Source organism: Polypterus senegalus, chromosome 9 (assembly GCF_016835505.1).
Source record: "Polypterus senegalus isolate Bchr_013 chromosome 9, ASM1683550v1, whole genome shotgun sequence".
Lineage (NCBI taxonomy): Eukaryota > Metazoa > Chordata > Cladistia > Polypteriformes > Polypteridae > Polypterus > Polypterus senegalus.
The window spans coordinates 103,538,833-103,558,175 of NC_053162.1; the positions used below are offsets into that span (position 1 = coordinate 103,538,833).

Consider the following 19,343-nt stretch of genomic DNA (forward strand, 5'->3'; position numbering starts at 1 on the left):
AACTTTTGGAAAGTGGGAATAATGAGTGTTGGAGTAACTGGCTCTTCAGCAGTGAATGTAGTTGCTGCCTTGGATGGTCTTTTGGCTCTATGCAATCCTGTAATGAAAAGCATATTCGGGTTTAAAAAAAAAAACAACAAAATTGCAGTCTGTCACAAACTGCTAAAATTAGCAACTACTATAAATGAGTTAAAGGTTTTGCAAATAGTATTAAAAATGAACTATTAAATACAACCAGTGATTAAACCTTGAAAATGCAAATCAATCCTTGCCCAAGCCCCTATGTTGTAACATTTACAAAAAATGCATAAAGTTTAGTAGACGTGGCTGAACCAGCTCAAAAAGGGCTAAACTAAAACTATTTTGTCACAGAATCCAGAAATAGTCAATAACTGTGGAAAGTACAGTAGATGGAGAAATGTACAAAACCTTATGGCTGAGGGCTAATGGGTTAAAACTACAGTAAACTGCTGATGTCTTTACTGTTTGCAGAGGAAAATACTATTTTTCTCAAAGGATGTCGTCCTAAACCCCCCAGTTGGGGAGAACTAATTTTGTTTTTTTTGCATTGCTTATATAGCACCCTTCAGCTTTTACTTTTAGATAAAAAAAAACAAAAAAAACAAATTGTGGCACTTTTTGTTCATTTTTTAAAAAAAAACCAAAAAAAAAAAACCTATGTTAACTAAATAATCCAAAGTTTATAATCTGCTGCACTATGGCAAATTAACCAGTTAACTCAATTTATATTACCATTAATTGAATCCCACAATTAATAATAACTGTACTTTAGCCAAATTTTAAATCGCTGCCCTATTTTTACATTTATGGCCAAGCCAGTTAAAAGTATTATCAAAAACACACAAGTCTATCATTTAACTTCAACTGCATGAATTATTTACCAGTACATGTATACATCCCATACATACATCCATCCATCCATTGTCCAACCCGCTGAATCCGAACATAGGGTCACGGGGGTCTGCTGGAGCCAATCCCAGCCAACACAGGGCACAAGGCAGGAACCAATCCTGGGCAGGGTGCCAACCCACCGCAGGACACACACAAACATACCCACACACCACACACACACACTAGGGCCAATTTAGAATCGCCAACCCACCTAACCAGCATGTCTTTGGATTGTGGGAGGAAACCAGAGCACCCAGAGGAAACCCACGAGGACACGGGGAGAACATGCAAACTCCACGCAGGGAGGACCTGGGAAGTAAACCTGGGTCTCCTAACTGCGAGGCAGCAGCGCTACCACTGCGCCACCGTGCCGCCCACATCCCATACAAATTCATTAAATTCAGTAGATTTAAGCAGAGGAAAACGACATGTTTACTTAACAGTTCTCTCTGTAAAGCATAAAGGAAAAAGTGAAATCCCCCACATCTCGCTCTGTGTGCGTGTGTATGTTTTTTATTTATTTACCAAAAAAAAAAAGTCCTAAAACTGGTAGCACACAAACATTGCCGGCCTGGTACATGCTTGCAATTGCGGCTTTGCTTGGAGGCTGACTTCTTCACTCTAACAGAGCATAGAGAAATTGCTTAGAGAAAAAACTTTTCCTACATGATTACTTACCTCTTCCCTTTTTTTCACCTTTCTTTACCCCTGACCCAACCATCATTAGCTATTATCCAAACCAATAAAATAAGTTAACCTAAATACCAGCATTTTTACTTTTAAGTTTAAAGCATTCTAAATATAATTACTGTACATTTAACAAAATGCATATATAAAAAAAAAAAGTTTTGATCCAATTTTTATTACATCGAGTGTTATTACCACCACGTAGCTCATGTTTTAAAGGGCTATACTTACTATAGTTATAAATTTAACTTATTGTTTGTTGTCGAGACAACTCAGTTCAAACTTATGGTAACTGCCTAGCAGTTATTGATTTTGTACTATATGTATACCTAAACCAATTCTCTTCCCCTGTGGTGAAGGGTTGTAAATCATTCTACTGTTGTGTTTTTTTTTTTTTTTTTTTTTATTTTATTTTCCCCCGTCAAGCGATGGAGAACAGGATCAATGTGGGTGTCTGAATTCTGGTATCCACTGACGAAACTGCTGCTTCACGGGCAGTCAAAAACCAATGCTCACTTAGTAGTTTTTCACTCAGGACATACAAACTTTTTTTATAACGATGATGAGTGTTACCTTGACTTAATGATGACTAGGCAATTTAAATTTTCTATTTGGTTAATTCCAGCAGCATTGAAGCTGGAAGCTGGAGTTCAAGTTAGTTGAAGCAGCTAAACACTCTGCACTGATTCACATTCATGTAATGTTGTACTTGCAGTTCAAGAGATTGCTAGTGTTACCCCCTTTACTGTACATGCACCTGTTCCCCACAATCGCTACTGAAGAAGCTGATGACTTTGCTGTAGCAAATTTATGAAAATGACTGGCCACACTAATTTCAGATGAATGGATTAGACAGCACATTCATACTCCATCCTCACTTGAACAATCCATGAAAGCAAGCAAAGGCAGCAAGCTTCTGTTATGGTTGATTTATTTCCTAGATCTAATTTTTATGGCCTCTTCTGGTGTAGCAACCTCAATTTAAGGGTACAATTGGGTAAATTGCACTAGTTTCATTCATGCATCTTTATTAGTTTTCTTATTGAGAGCCAATTTCCAGCTTTCTCTATGAGGTTGAACTTATCTAGTCCACTGCAGAGCCACCAACAGTTTCACACCCAGTGCTGCTCATAGCCAAACTGGGGCCCTAAGCTGAATCTCCTTGTATTACATGTAATGTGATACAACAAAAGCAATTTTGATAGTACTACTAATAAAATAACCACTGCTACTGAATGTGCTTAAACTTAGTTAATGCAGTAAATATACGGTCAAAATGAAGCTGAATTTTTTTTAGATATTTAAAAAATGAACATGTGAATATATTGCTCACACTTTCAAATTTATCCTTTAACAGCTAGCATGAAGGTATTAACTAAATCAGTAAAGTTTAGCTGCAAATGAAATTAACCAACAGTTGAAGTTAATCTGAGCTAATTGATCTTTTTGTACGTCAGTTTCTTGCATGGAACTTCCTACAGTTCAGCCAATTACTAGCCAAGTAAGCGCATGTGTGTTTGCCGTTTACAAACCTGTCCTTAATCAACATTTTAAGTTCAGAGCGTTCTTTAACATTGGTAGCTTATAACAATATGTAGAGGTTCTACAGTGTATATGGCAGTAATAGTCCATAACCATGTGTCAAATAGGTACTGTAACATCAGATAATATCTATTGAACACTCTACAGGGTGGTTCAGATCTAATTATGCAAATCCAGATCGTCTGGATGACTTTGATTTATGTGGGGATGATTCCAGTTCGGCACAAAGACGATTCTTCATGTCGTCAGTTCGCACACTTCTCGATGGTCCAGGATTTTTCGAGTGATTTTCTATGTAATAAACTTAAGTTATAGCGTGATGAAAATTGCATAATTAGATCTGGACCACCCTATATTTGAGTTGCTTTATTACTCCAGTAAACCGGTAACTTTAGTGGCAATTGATTTAACACAGCTATAGCTTATTGGAAGTTGAACAAATTTTGATTTCTCTACATGCCTGAAAGAGCTGGTTCTTTAAGCTTCCAGTTTTGTTGTGTCTCCTCTCCACTCCTGACTGGAGTTGAAGCCATTCCTCTGCTTGTTAATGAAAATATCACGTGTCTGAACAATCTTAATTTGACAATTCATGAAATGGCAGTAATCCCAACAGTCAAGCTGTGGACATCCAGAACTCCGCTCTATTGAGAAGGCTGTCATTTTGCCTTGTATGTAAGTAACGTTGCATGGTACAATGCCAGAAGGAACTTCAGAATAAGTGGAAACCAAGGTTATCCAATTGGAACCTTGAAGATCCCAATGAGGATTGATCAGTTCTTGATGCTTTAAGCTAAAATTGAAAAGCAAGGGTGCAGAAACTGTTTCCAGGGCCACCTAAGGCTTCTTTTAACCATTGAAACAACCTCTGTCAGAACCCTATTTGAGCCTAGAAATGGGAGGAAGATTTTTAGGTACAACTTGGCTAACCAGAGGGGTAGTTGGTGCAGAGCTTCCCTGGTGTGAAACAGGGATATAACAGTGGGCAGTAGACCTTTTTGGTTCTGCTTTTGTAGTATTTATGGTTAATCTTACCCATCCTGGGTGGGTTTTATTTAAATAGAAATTGCACAAATCTATTTCATTTTGGAAATTGTTGGGCCTTACCTATCTTGTTACCTTTTTTATCATATAAAAATAAAAGGTGTAAATCTGTAATCTGCTTCTTGGTTTCCAAATTCTTTTGAGGCTGTTGGTTTCTTTTTAAGTATTTGTAGTAGTAAACTAAACACCCCACTAAACTGTACTTTAAAAGATGTTGTGCAATATAAATAAATAACACTGATTAGAGATTTCCCCTTTAAGGGGTGCTGGGGAGCCACACAGTCAACAGAGAATTCCAACCCTGCATGGGATTCCTATCCATGAGACACTGCTGTTCATTTGCAATTTGTACTGATGATTAACTAGTTCTATGGAGTCTTAATTTCTAGTACAAGCTACTATTCCACGCCATCCATGCATAATTCCAAGCTTTCTTTATTCATCATTGGAGTGTACAACAAGTAGGCCACTGGAAGCTTCTTTAGTTATAGCTTCTTTGGAATATAGAAGTACAGCAAAAAGGTTACAACTATGTTGCTTAGCTTACCTTCTGTATGTCAGATTTAGCAAAATCAGAGTTCTTCATGACATCATCTTTGGGGTGTGTATGTTCCTCTCCCCAACTCTCTCCTCTTTTCTGGCTTCTGAAAACAAGCACAACTGTGAAGTCTCGCTTAACTACTATTTTAATTGGTTATTAAGGGGCCTGTTATTCAAATCCCACTTTCTTTATTGCTGGCTCCTGGATTTGGGGATGAGGTTTTTTTTTTTTTTTTTAAAGCTTTAATGGGGGGTGGAATGCATAATGGCCACAAAGCCTGTGTGGCACTTTCAGTGCATCACTCTTTAGCGCCATAATGTTTTAAAGTGGAAAACTTGGGTATAAGTAATAGAAAACACACCCTCTTTCATGATAAATTTACCCCCATTTTCCATACCATCTTTTCAGCTATAAGTCCAGTTCCTGAAACCTTATGCACATATACAAACATCTATCTATACACATGGATTAATATCATTTGTCATTGTATATCTGAGAGAGAGCAATCACCAGTTTTGTTAACTGAGCAGTTTTTATATCGAGGATCAAGTAGATGGAAATGCAATCCAGTAGAAAAATGCTTTAAACGGAATTTAGCTCAAATGTGTGTATGTGCTACATCAAAGCTTTTTCTGTTAGCCTTGTGCAGTTATTTCCCTGTTAATACATCCAGACCCCTTCACTAAGAAGTGTCCATATACTGTTGCTCCCCTCCTTTTTTTGTGTGTGTGTGAATATGAACTGCTGGCAATATGCAGCACAGCTGTGTCAATATTATCAATATATAGTTTGACTTTCATTACTTGACTGAAAGCCACTCCTTTGCTAATTCAAGTTGAACATTTTCCTGAGGTTTGTGCTCCAAATAGTTCAGTTTCTGACTTGTTTCAGTCCATCTCTGGATAACTTCCATCAAATACCTTTTAGTTTAGAAAGGTTAATTTTGTGGATATGATGGCTAACTAATGAATATAATGCACATTTCTATTGTAGAATTTGTCACTTGCAATTAGATCAGTTTCTGTTCACAAGTGTTAGGTGGTATTAAAGCTGTTTACACCAAGCATGACAGTATAACATCAAAAAAAACCCAAAACGCTTCAGGTACCATGCCAACATTATTTGTGTAGCAGATCAGACCCAAAAAAAACAAACCATGGCATCCTGCAGTCATGCTGCACTTTAAACATCACCCTACACAGAGTGAGATCGTGGATCTTAATAGTCAGCTCTACTTAATTGCAATGCATTGCAATTAAAAAACTGACCAAAATATACATGACTGAATCAGAGTAAAGGTAATCTGACTGAAAGCAACGTAAGTTGCATTTTGGTGTAATTTTTCCCACACAACATACTGTATATAACTGTCTGCACAGGTGACTTTTCAAACGTTGAATGTTCATCAGTTCAGTGATATTGTATCATAGGTTCTATGCAGATTGAATGGGGAAAAAGTGACCTCAGTTGTGCTATAAAAATGCCTCCTTAACCTCCATATATAGAATATTTGCATTTTCTCTCTATAAAAAAAAATTCTGTGGGAGGGAATGACTAGGACGATACGTGATCTTCACGTTAAGATCACGGAAGACACTTAAGACCCGCGAGACTAAACAGATTGGCCACGGAGCATCTTGCAGGGACCTTAAACATGAGACTTTATGCCAAGATATTCACCCAGGACTGTCTCCCGATGACGTAGAACATGAGATTCTTGCAAGACATGCCCTACTTACAACCAAATAACAGCACGGGCAATAACACACTCAGTCTTGTTTTGACTTTGAGCACACACAGATCCAGGGCTCACAGCGCATACAAAGCGTATAAGGACAATACGTTATAAAAGAAATGTAGATGACAAAGCGAAAAAGACTCAAAAGCGTTGGATAGACTAAAAAGAGAGAATAATCTAGGTGCAAATTCAGAAAATATGAAAAGTAATTATCAGCCTGGAACAAGTGGAATTGGGGGGAGAAAAAGCACATCCAATCCGGACATTGGCGCTATACAAGTGCAGAGCAGGTTAGAGATTATGAAAGCAGTGGAATTCAAAAGGCACAAAAAAAAAGTGGCGTGATACACATGTGGCGAAAGTTAAAGAATATAAAAGTAGGAAAATTTAGAAAGTATAAAGATCGCAGGAGCGCGAAAAAGGTAAAGTAATCACCACGGACCAGGTGTCATTGAAACAAAAGCAGGAAAAAGTGAGGACAGAAGTAAGACAGAGTTCAAAACACTCGTATAAACATGCAGAGTAAGATACAGAATTTGAAAACAAAAAAAAATGACAGTGTCAAAACAAAGTAAATATCGCATTCGCGCAAAGAGAAATTACTCGGTGAAACAACGAAAAAGCGAGATTGAATATATGGACATAGGTGATATGTCAGAAGCATGTAAATATTGTAAGGCTTTGAAGTCAAGAGAATTTCAGAAACGGAGTTTACCTTGCATGCATTTATTGGTTACTTTACAAAAAAATTAACTGCTGATGATGTAGATCGTTTTCTGTGCTAAAATTCCAAATGGAGAAACCTATCCTAAATTATGGTTCAAAGTCATTAAACACATGTCTCACTGACCTCATTAAAAAGATTCAGCACATTGGGACTCGAAAGATACAATTCCAAATATTGTTTTTACAGAAGTTCTGAAATAAATGTGAAGCTAATGAAATAGCAACAATTAAAACAAAAACGGGAGTTGGTGAGTGAAATGAGCAGGGGGCAAAGCCCCCTAGTATTCCAAAAAAATATGTAAAAGGTGTTGCTTTTTTGGCATAAAATATTAAATCTAAAAAGTATACTGAATAAACTATTAAATGACCAATAATTAAATGATAATACTGCTAATGATGCCAAAACAGTATATGATCTCAAAATGAGTGTGGTAAATCTTTAAATCCCGGTGAAAGACACAATCCTCTCAATGTTGCAGTGTGGACAATAGCATATTTTCTGAATTTCTTCCAGATTTAAGTTTTTGAACTGCACAGGTGTGAGTTGGATTCCAACCAAGTTGGTATCAAAATGGCCACCAATAAGACGTTGCCGATTTGATCCACCATGTGTTGTGTCGATAGCCTCTCTTTAACAGGAGTGTCAACAGTGGATGTGCAGCAATGATTTGTTCTATAAGCTGGTATGTAAAGTGTGCATGAGAGTTTCGCTAGGCTTGTTGTTTAACACAAATGTATTCCAAGTGCACTGTTCCACCAGATGACAAAATATTTTTTTGTAGTATTGCCTCTGCATAATGGGATAGAAAGCCAGTTCTTGATCGGCACACTCTGCACCGCCCATTGTGCTATTGCAGGCTTTGTAACTTGCATGTTACATTTTAGTTGTACAGTGACTAACTGCATTATGTACAGTGCTAACAAGACAAGCCTCTTTCATTTCCGTGCAAGCACTTTACCCTTTGCCAAGCTACTAGTGCACCTTGCTGTAATTTAGCTCTGCCAAAGTCTTTAGGGCTGTCATGACAGTTGAGAAACACTGTTCAATATGTGTCCGTCTTTCTTTGCAGCAAGATGTCAAATAGCTCTGGAGAAGTAAAAAAATTCTCCATGGTTGCATAGTAACCTTGATCCAGCAGAGCATCTGTTTAAGTCTTTACCTATGATGTAGCAATGCCATGCTGATTGCGTTTCAGATCAAACATTGTCCCTTTCCCTGTGTACAGAAACAAATTCAAACTGAATCCTATTTTTAGAGTCATAGAGCTCGTAAAACCTTATGCTTCAGTTTGGGTGCAGGATGGGTAGTCTCAAAGATTTAATTGTTGGTAAAGAGCAGATATTTAATAATTTTAGTGAAAACCTACACGTAGTGATTTAATTACTGGGTTGGGGACACTTGCTATTTTAGGATGGGATTTGAGAAACTCTTCTAAATTTAAACTTTGATTTTAAGATTAAGTTTACAATGTTCTACTTTTAATAACGCACTATAAGCTTAAAGTGTAAATTTTGAGATTAAAGTCTACATTTCAACCTTTTTTTTTCTTTTCTATATGGCCTAATATGCTTCAATATGACACTGGTGGTGGGCCGCAATTCTCCTTTTCACCGTCACTTTGACATCAGAGCAGTTGTGTGTGGTGTTTTTTTTTTTTTTTGTTTTCATGCACTGTGCAACTTTATGAACTTGAAGCTTGTCATGCTGTATCACTCATCACTTTAGTTTTGTTGCTTACAACATTGCCTCCACTTCTCATTCGCTTAAGTGTGTGTTTTTGGTTTTTTTTTTTTTTCTTTTCTTTCTCTTTTGACTTTTGCCATTGTCTTTTCACAAAACTCTGAACGTAATGGGCTATTTATATTGATTTTCAAATTCAAAGGGGCATAATTCCGGGAGGAGACTGGGTTCGGTGGCAGGCGCATGCATGTGCATTACTTTCACACTGACTGGGATTTATGGAGCTGAAGTGCATGGAAGGTAGCTTACGCACTGTTATGCATCTGAATTTTATGCATACGCACATTTACACTTTTATCTGTATGACATGTTTTAGTGTGAATTCTGTGCATTGCATTATTCATGTCCCCTGGATGCTATTGTTTTAATACTACACATCTAATGGAAACTGGAAGTAACTGGGCATGGGGTCACCTAGCAGCTAAATCCTCAATTGTGAAGCCATAACATTTGGGATGTGTGTACTGTTAACATAAACCAGGATACTACACTGCTGTTTTCATCAAGTGACAAATTGGGCAAGTTTGGAGGCATTAGATTTGTTATAATTCAGAACAGCTTTTAAAATGATTCTTCTGTGAATAGTGGATATTCAGGTTTTTCTCAGGCATACAACAATGTAGACAAGAAAATAAGATAGTATATGTCATTTATCTTACCAGAGCCATCAAACGCAGAGGATGATCAGCTTTGCAAGGTGTTAATGGCATACTGGGCTAATTTTGCTCGAAATGGGTAAGTACCTATACTTTTTTAAACAGACATTTTTACAATTCTGTATTCCTCAATTATTCATTTACCATATCTCAGACCTCAATTTCCAGATATTGCTAGTATCCATTTATGTTAATTTATTTCAAACTGCTTTTTCTGTCTGTTTACAAATTGTGTAATGATTACACAGTCACAGTTTGTTTAAAGTTCTGGGAGTTTACCTGTGAACTTGTTACAGTGGTCTGTGCCTGCATCTAGTGAAGAGCAGTTATAGAAATAAACTGAACGGTTCCTGCTTTTTTTAAAATAGAGATCCAGATGGAGAAGGGCTGCTGCATTGGCCTCCTTATGATGATAGTGAAAACTACATGGCACTGAATTTAACACAAAGCATTCAGCAGAAACTAATGGGAGACAAAATGAAGTTCTTGCTCCACACTCTACCGGAAAAAATTAAACATCACTTAAATATCAGTAAAGTAACTACTGTTCACTGTGAAACCATGCAATAAAAGTGGTGTGAAGGGTTCTCCAAGATCTATTTTGAAATAAAATTGGTTTGTTGCCGGGTTACTGCCTAGTACTGTTCTGTTTTAATGAGCGCCACCCCCCTGCTTTTTCTTGCTAATTGCTTGGTCACTTGCAGCTAGGCTCCCTACTTAAGGAAACTTTGCACACGTAAGCATCAAAGTCTGTCCTAGTGCAGCCCTACTCATGTTAAGAGTGGTGAGACCGCAAGTCTACCTGTGTGAGTCCACCGGACAAGGCAAGGCAACGGACACTCCCACTTGATTAAGGTTCTCTTTTTCTTTGCTTTCAAAACCTTAAGCATGTGACAACAATTTATTCCTCTCTCTCGACAGATCCCACTCCACTGCTGGGGGTGGTTTGTGATAGGTATTCTTACGTTGAAGTGCTGGAGACTTACTGCTATGGATAATTTATACAATTTCACTACCTTTTGAATTCCATACTATTGCTGTGTCCAATTAACATGGGTATTGTTTGATTGGGATCTTCCTTGACAAGCTTGATGTACTTTTCTCTTCCCTCCCCGATGATGGCAGCCTACTTCTAATTCTTGGACATGAATATGTACCTGGACAGTCCTCCTGCTGCTGACTTTAGTCTTTCCTTGTTCAGCATCACATGGCTCCATACCTCACCCACTTACAAGACTGGCAATCAGCTTTACCTTGTTCTGTTATGCAACTGCACTCCCACAAATGCAACTGTCACTCCTCTACACGTCTGCCCACTTTTTCATTCAGTTTTCTCTGCTGCTTCCTTCTCTCCTCCCTCCAGTGCATCCTTCTGCCAACACCTCTGCTATCTCTCCCACCCATTTCTCTTCCATAGTCTGCTCTTCTCTTAAACCAAACCCCCAACCCCATGACCACTTCAGTCTGGACACAAACACTGCTTGACTCGTTTTTTCTGTCTTGAAAGTGTTTGTTCTCTCTCTCACCCAGGCCTGCATGCAAAAGACCCTCCTGTCCCTGGCTTTCCAAAGCACTCTACAATCAATATATCAGCCAGGTCTGAGCAATGGACTTTGTTCATTTCTTTTTGGCTGTCCTAAGTATCAGTCCATCCTTGCATAATTTTCTTCTGCCAAGGTAAGTTTTTACCAGACTATAGAATTAACCGTACCACTGACACCTACTCTGTTCTCTGCTTTAACTTCCCTCCTTAACCCTTCTCTACCTCCTTCCCTGATCTCCCTGTCAGCTGATGACTTTGCTGCATTTCCAGGATAGGGCAGCCGCCATCAGCAGTCAGTTCTCATCCTCTCTGCTACCCATTATGTCCCCTTTCAAGAAAGACCCAACATTCTCCCCATTGTCTGCCACTGTTTCCAACCTCCTCTCCAGTCGCCCATCTACCTGTCCTCTTGATCCTATTCCGTCACTCATTCCTGCAATTTATGCACATTAACATCTCACTCAGCTCAGGAACATTCCCTAACATCTTCAAACATTCTCTGATAACCCCACTTCTCCCAAAAAAGAAAACCTCAATCCATCCAAGTTAACTACAGGCCTGACTCTCTTCTTTCCAAAACTGCTTGAACATGCTGTTTCAAACCATATCTTTTTCGTTCCCTAAAGAATGAATTGTTCAAGAGGAACCACTCTACTGCAATGACTGTACTGACTGGTAGACTAGCTACACCATGCTAGAGTTACCACCATATCATCAGTCCTGATGCTGCTAGATCTCTCTTCTGCCTTTTTATATGGTCAACCATGACATCATTCTTCCCACCCTCTCTGACCTTAGCAGCACTTGGACTGCACAGAGTTGTACATCTCAGGCAGGTCCTACAGTGTATCCTGGTGGGAAGAGTTGTCAGAGGCACACCAGACATGCACTAGTGTACCCCAAGGAACAATGCTGGGTACACTATTCTCTCTCTACTCCACCTTGCTGGACCATCACCCGATCACATGGATTCTTTTATCTCTGCTATGCTGATACAAAGCTGTACTTGTCATTGTCACAAGAGGACAATACGATATTAGCTAGTGTCTCTGCATGTCATACTGATATCTCAAGCTGAGTGAAGGACTACCAGCTACAGCTCAACATGGCAAAAACAGCCTCTTGAGCAGACGAGTTGGCCAGGATCACATCTTACCATGTCTATATAGCTTGGCCCACAGACATGATATCACAGTATGCTGCACAAATTCAGGTCCGGGCTTTAGTCTTATCACGTCTGGACTGATGGAACACTCTTCTGGCAGGAGGTACCTGTATGTGCTATCAAGCTGCTATAGATGGTTGGAATGAAGCAGTCCATCTTGTATTTAACCAGCCAAAACGGGCTCATGTCTCTACATTGGCTCCATGTAGCAGCACAAATTAAATAGTTCAGTGCCCGAGTATATGGAGAGCCTGAAGTGTTATTCCTTCTCGCCCACTCAGGTACTGGGGAACAGCATCTGATGCTACCTCTATGGGGCATCAAGTCTCAGTCCAGACTCTCTTTCCTGTGTAGATCCTAGTTGGTGGAATGGGATGCCTATTTCCATTCATACTGTTGACTCAATATATTTATTTTTAGAAATGATTGAAGACCCATCTGTTCTGGGAATATCTGTCAAATTGGGGGACAACTTTGCAGTACTTTTATATTCTTTAATTTGTTTTAATTGCTTTGATTGTAATCCGATTGTAAATGTATGAGTTCTTACATAATTTTCACTTGCAGCAATCAGTTTTTTGTCACTTGTTCGATTATACTTGTTGAACAAACATATCTTAGCGTAATGTTGATTATTCAATGCTTTTGTAAGTCACTTTGGATAAGTGTCTGCTAAATGTAATCAAATTTAAAAGGATTTTCCTCCCACCAGTTTTTTTTCTGTAGTTCGCATTACATATGCATTTTTTCCATAAGCTACTATTAATGATGCATCTGTCTACTTTTTTTTTTTTTTTGTTCTGTTGCTTTACTAACCTTTATAGTCGCTTTCACATCCAGCTCCATATATTCCATCAGTAATCTCCTACCACTTTTTTTTCTAAATTCAGGATAAACTGTTTAACTTATTCTATAAATTTAAAACTGACATCTGAGGTAAATGTCTCAATTCTGAAATGAGCTGGGGGTAAAAAATCTGCTGTAGGCAGCAGAGCTGCTGTTATGAAATGGAGCACCCAAAACACCCCGGGATAGGGGCACCGAGACAGTGGTGGGTGAAAACCTTCCAAACACCCCCTCTCTTGCCTCAAAGATGTGTGCCACTCTCCAATGGAGGCAGGGTGATTGTTCATTGAATTCCCTTGCAGCCATGAGCCCACAGATCTCTAAAGTGGGAAATGCTCTCTTTGATATCCTTTATAAATTGTAGGTGCTTGTGCTGGCCCTGTGATTATTTCTGCGAATGTTTGCTCTTAAGGCTGAGAGGTTGTGCCATAATCATTTTGTCATTGACCAAAGCGATTCAAACAATACAAAACCAGGAGTTTTTCAAGCCTTGATATATTAGTACAGTTGAATTAAACTTTGATTAAAATTGCCTTGGCCCATAAAGATCTCTATGCTGCATATCAAGACGGGCTGCTGTAGCTGAGACAGTTCACTTTGTGTGAAGTTGTGTTAGATGTTAGTAACCGGGGCATACAACTTTGGTATTGCAGCTGCAAGTTTTGTGTCAAGTGAAAGAAGAGATTCAAAATGTCCTGCAATATTCAGTCAGCTTTCCATCCAGAACCAGTGGCCACAGATCTTTATAGACAAAGACATGACTCCTGAACCTGTGGGGCCATGAACAAGTCACTTTATCTGGCTGTGCCAATAGTGGAAAAACACAATTGGTCACATTCTTTTATCTGTCAAATATAAGTTTCTTTAGATAAGCATCTGAGTAAATTTACAATGATAGCAGTGTAAAGAAATGGTCTTCTGACAAGGCAAATAAAAAGGAGAAGCTCCCCCAGAGTGGGAGGTGTGGTTCTCAACTACAGAACAAGGAGATGTGTAATAGTGCATCTATGGAAATGCTGTCATCCTTCACTGCTTTTTCATCTCTCTCTTTGTTCTGGATTCACCTTTCTCCCAACTCTGGAGTATGGAATGCAGTACCAGAGTGCAGGTTTAGCAGGCTCTAAAGTTTTTATGCAGACAGCTGCAAAGCAAATAAAATGAGGTTTGGTCGATAAAAGATCTCCTTTAATGTACAGTAACTAGAGTAAGCCAGCTTACCCGATCTGCCATATTTGATAACCGCTGGTTTCAAGACACAAAAAAAATAACTTCACACTGTTCCAGTGTGGTGCCGAGTTGCCACCCATGCAGCAATGTGCTGTAGTCGGCGTATTGGGTAGGTTTTATTTCCTTTTTAAAACCTTGATTCATCCAGTTCATAGTCAAAGAGAATCTAAACCCTGGTAATGATTTTACACACTATGGCCACCATCCAATGCTGTGATTATGCTGGTTTTCTGGGACCTGACATGATGATTCTCAAACAAGGTTGTTTTTTTTTTTTTTTTTTTTTTAAATATATTATTATTGTTGGATTATATAAATATCACAGGTTATTTGCAAAGAGAAAAAGAAAATAAAATAGATGCATCAGGCAGAACTAGTAATGTAGAAAATTAAGCATTTTGTTTTTCTTTATGTATTTCAGGGATAAACAGCACTGATGTGGTTCCTTATGAAAGGCAGTAATGAATGGGTTAGCTTTCTTTATCTTAGCTTTATGTAAAAAGACAATTTTCCTAATGTATTGTAATTACTCATTTGAGTGCATTGTTTTTCATAATACCAGTTTATTCTTTCTGTTGAATTCCTTCAGTCCAAAAATATTTGGAAATAATAAACTGTCTTGGGGGCGACACGGTGGCGCAGTGGTAGCGCTGCTGCCCCGTGTCTGCGTGGGTTTCCTCCGGGCGCTCCGGTTTCCTCCCACAGTCCAAAGACATGCCGGTTAGGTAGATTGGTGATTCTAAATTGGCCCTAGTGTGTGCTTGGTGTGTGGGTGTGTTTGTGTGTGTCCTGTGGTGGGTTGGCACCCTGCCCAGGATTGGTTCCTGCCTTGTGCCCTGTGTTGGCTGGGATTGGCTCCAGCAGACCCCCGTGACCCTGTGTTCGGATTCAGCGGGTTGGAAAATGGATGGATGGATGAAACTGTCTTGGATAATATGTTATTTCAATATCTTCTTCACATAAGGTACAAACCACACAATCCTGCCCAAATCTGTCTTAAAAATTATTCAATCCCTGTAAGAATTTTGAAATGGATTTCCTTTGCTTTTGTTGTTACTAGAAATGTTAATTTGCCCTTAGTTTTTCTATGCCAGCTTTTTTTTTTTTTTTTTTTTTAAATCTAAAAAATTGAATTTCTATTTGATTGAAAAGGCAATCTATCAAATTGTTTGGAAATTTTGAGGCATGAACATCCACTAAATATTTAGAAAGGCATGAACATAAAGCATTTTGTAATGCCTTATAGGCTATCGGTACTGTTGACTGAAGAATTGCTTTAGTGACATTAAGGTCTTCATTCATATTTAAAATGTAAGTTTTTTTTCTCTGATCTAGAAAATGTGTCACTGATTCTTCTTTTCCAACAAATTCTTGCAAACCAGTGATTTATTTGTAATGAGTGATATCACCAGTTCCTCATAGGTGTATTGGAAGATCTGGAATGTATGCTTGTAGATTATTTTCCAATATAGTGACTTATTGATGAAATTGTGGTAACGTGGGACGTAGTCATTTTAAAAAAAAAAAAAATTCCATAAACTGTTTTGTTTCTTTATACTGGCGAAGAGCTATTTCTTTCTGTGGCTTGTAATCCTCCTCCTTTTGTCTTCTTTACCATGTTCTGCTTTCCTAATATCGTGTGTTTCGAATGAGAACACACATCTGTGGATGTGAATACAGGTAGCTGCAAAATCCTCCATTTGAAAAGGCTTCACCAATGGGTTTACTACTTCAAATCCTGTCCCCAGTGTCCTCCCGTCCATGCACTGTAAACAGCCATGGTTGCAGTGTCCCATTTCTCCTTATGTATTTGGCAAATACATAAAATAACCATGGAGAGCGAGAGAAAGAGAGAAGAAAATTTCTGAAAGAAAACAGAAGGTGAGAATTGCTGTTATCAATTCAAGAGCTCATTTACATTACAAAATAAGTGTTAGTCATTTATATTGTTATGAGCATAGGGATGGAAGAGACAGACACACAAAGAGACCACAGAGGATGTGCAAGCTTTATCCCTCAAGCAGTCAGGCGTATTTGTTTGACATCAGAACGTAGAACAGGCAGATCACTAAACCCTAGTGCACCTTTTCAAACTTCTAAAATCCTAGGGGACACAGAATGTCGCCCAAAATAAGAAACATGCTGGTACACACCAAGAAATACTATGAATCACCTGGGCATTGTCTCGTTCTGCAGGCATGCTTGGGACGATTGCCAGGCCGTTTTTTAGTCGAGCACCTTCTTTGTGATGTCTTTTCCCACAAGCTCCTGCCTCCATCCATGCCACTGCTGTCTTGCTGCTAAAACTTTTGGACGTCTTGACACTTGCAGCCCTGTTGTTTAAATAAGCCAGTGCTGCCTAGAAAGTCGAGGGACAGAGTGAAGATGCTTCTGGAAAGTTCTGTCAATCTGGTGCTTCCATATCATCTATAAATGCTGTCCCCCTGCAATAACACTGCAGATTCCTAATGGCCCCACATATTTAAGAAATGCTTTTGTCAGCTACACAGTGTCGAAAGCGGCATCTCCTGGGGTTCTTTATCAGCTCGTCAATTCTTTTTACTTCATTTTCACTGGAAATAATGGCGATTATTTCAAAAACATATTTTACAGTTCCTCTTTTCACAAGCACAATGGCCAGTTTTTCAGTCTTATATTGACTCTAACTGTATTGTGACGGAGAGCCCATGCAGCCAGCAGCGAAGCACAATTCCCTTTTCCCACCAGTCCAGTGATGTCTACAAATGTTGAAGTATTCATTTTTTTATGCAGAATATTTTTCTCCTTTCAACTGGTCAGATTTATTATAGCAAATGTAATGTGTCTTCTGCACAAGCAACAACCATTTATATATTAACTTTTTTTTTTTTTTTTTTTTAGGAGAATTTCCATCCATAGAAGGTTGATCCAACGAAACTACAGACTTAATGTTGGTCAGGTCTTGTTAACAAGACCACCAATATTCTTTGCCTTTTAAATGATTGCCCCTGCATTGCTCTTTTACCTTCATGATGTGTTGGATTGGTTTCAAAATGTTGCAGTCACTAAACTGTCTAATTCTTCCTGCCCACTCTTAAGCCAAAGTTCACTCATGGTTGTCTCTAGATGTATGTTTAAATATCTGGAACTGCAAAATAATGCCTATCCCAATGATACCATGTGTAGCTCATACATCCAGGCTCCTGAGACTTGATACATCCATCTTTGTTGGGCATAAGCTCAGGTATGTGCTGGTCGACTATTCTAAGGTATCCTTGATAACGGACTAGATGTCGGACAGACCGTAGTTTGTGAGACTCAATATCCATGTCTCTGATATAGATGTGTGCAGCAATGTTGCCCCACAAGGAAAAGACCTGTCTCCTTTTCTGTTCGCCCTGTACAGCTCAAACTATAAATAAAACGCAAGTTCATGTCACTTGCAGAAATTCCCTGAGGATGGGGACAGAGTTTAAGGACTCGGATGGAGATAATTCTTTCTTGGTGCAAGGAGAACTGGCTGCAGCTAACCATCGGCAAAACCAAAAAACAGGCTGTCGACTTTTGTGGCCCTAAAGAACTTGAATGCCCAGTTACTGTTTAGAGAGTGGATGTGGAAATACTTGGTACATCGAGGTCCATGTCAATGATAAGCGAGTCCAGTCTACTAACTCAGAAGTGCTATATAGGAAGGGACAGAGCAGAGAGAACTTTTGATTTAGGTGGTGACATCTTTAACATCATCAGCAACTCTGTGATGGCCAGTGCAATTTTCAGTGCTGTGGTGTGCTCTGTCTGGTAACATCACTTCAGAAGAAGCCCACCGAATCCACAAGCTAATTGAGAAGGCAGGCTCAGTTAGGGGATATTCTGTACTCCTGCTGGAGGTGCTGTAGTAGAGAATGATATAATGAAAACAAAACTGCTGGAATTAATGAACAATGCTGCAAATGATACACTAACACTAAAAATTTTCAGATAAATTATTCAGCAAAAGTTTGTCAAGAGATGTTACTGGGACTGTTTTATGCTAATTGCAATTCACCTTTTGTCTTAATGTGACATTTCTCCTTAGCAATTTCAGAAGTTTTTTTTTTGTTTGTTTTTATGATTGTTTCACGGAGGTTGTTATAATAATTTTTGAACTTTTGTAAAAGCTAAACTTCCCTCCTAGTGCAAGTAAATGATCTATCTATCTCTAATTACCATCTTTGAGGCAAAGTCTGTTTCGGGAGCAAAAAGAGAAAGTAAGAAAACTCATTTCTCACCACTGGCTTACCTTCAGCCCTGGGCAGATCTGATCTTCAGCTCCATGTCTGGCAGGCACTGTGGTGTACTGGTTAAGGCTTTGGGCTTCCATCCCTAAGGCAGTGGATTCAAATCCTGTTATTGGCTCCATGTGACCATGAGCAAGTCATTTCACGGCCTGTGCTTCAACTGGAAAAACAAAGTGCTTTGGATAAAGGAGTCAACCAAGTAATATCTGAGCTACTTCTAAGCTCAGAAGCCTCAGCCATGATGTGATGCCTTATGTTCCCAGCAGCAAGTTTCCATGGTCTTGTCTTCCTTGATCTGTCAAAAGCAAACCTCTTACTTAAACATTGCTACACCCGGGACCAATCTACTATGCAACTAATGAAGGTTTTAAGCTTCAGGGCCCCTAATTTTGGAAGTGCCACAGAAGCGATTTAAACTTTCATCCCCTCATAACTCAAATTTTTGTTCACACTAGTGACTTTGACGTGTGAGATATTCCAATACAGGAATTTTAATCAGAATCTGAGATGTAGTGGTTACATTTAAACAAAAAAAAAAAGATCTGTAGTGGAACAACCCCTTTGAAGAACTGGTTTTTCAGACCTCTTTCCTGGCTGCGAAGGGGCCTCCATGACCGTTCAAGCTTCAGGGCCACAACAATCAAGTATGCTACTGACTACACCAGTGCTCCCAAGGGTATTACATGTTAGACACATCCATCACTCTTCAGGGAATGTCCAAA

General features: G+C 38.9%; 1 protein-coding gene and 1 long non-coding RNA gene across 5 annotated transcripts in view; both read left to right on the forward strand.

The window, feature by feature from the left end:
* The window catches only part of LOC120535599 (carboxylesterase 5A-like), a 32,232-nt gene extending 17,214 nt beyond the window's left edge, over positions 1-15,018 (forward strand). For 3 of the 4 annotated variants that reach the window (XM_039763540.1, XM_039763541.1, XM_039763544.1), the window contains 2 exons: positions 9,591-9,663; positions 9,953-10,215. In XM_039763540.1, coding sequence (XP_039619474.1) covers positions 9,591-9,663; positions 9,953-10,154 — 275 coding nt within the window. In that variant the 3' untranslated portion in view covers positions 10,155-10,215. Of the gene's footprint in view, positions 1-9,590; positions 9,664-9,952; positions 10,216-14,786 lie in introns of those variants that run through there. The other variant, XM_039763542.1, reaches the window with a different exon arrangement.
* Positions 15,019-15,192: 174 nt separating this feature from the next.
* LOC120535600 lies at positions 15,193-18,546 on the forward strand. Its single transcript, XR_005634927.1, has 2 exons — positions 15,193-16,246; positions 17,246-18,546. It is a non-coding gene; the product is annotated as an uncharacterized LOC120535600 (long non-coding RNA).
* The last annotated feature ends 797 nt before the right edge of the window (positions 18,547-19,343 follow it).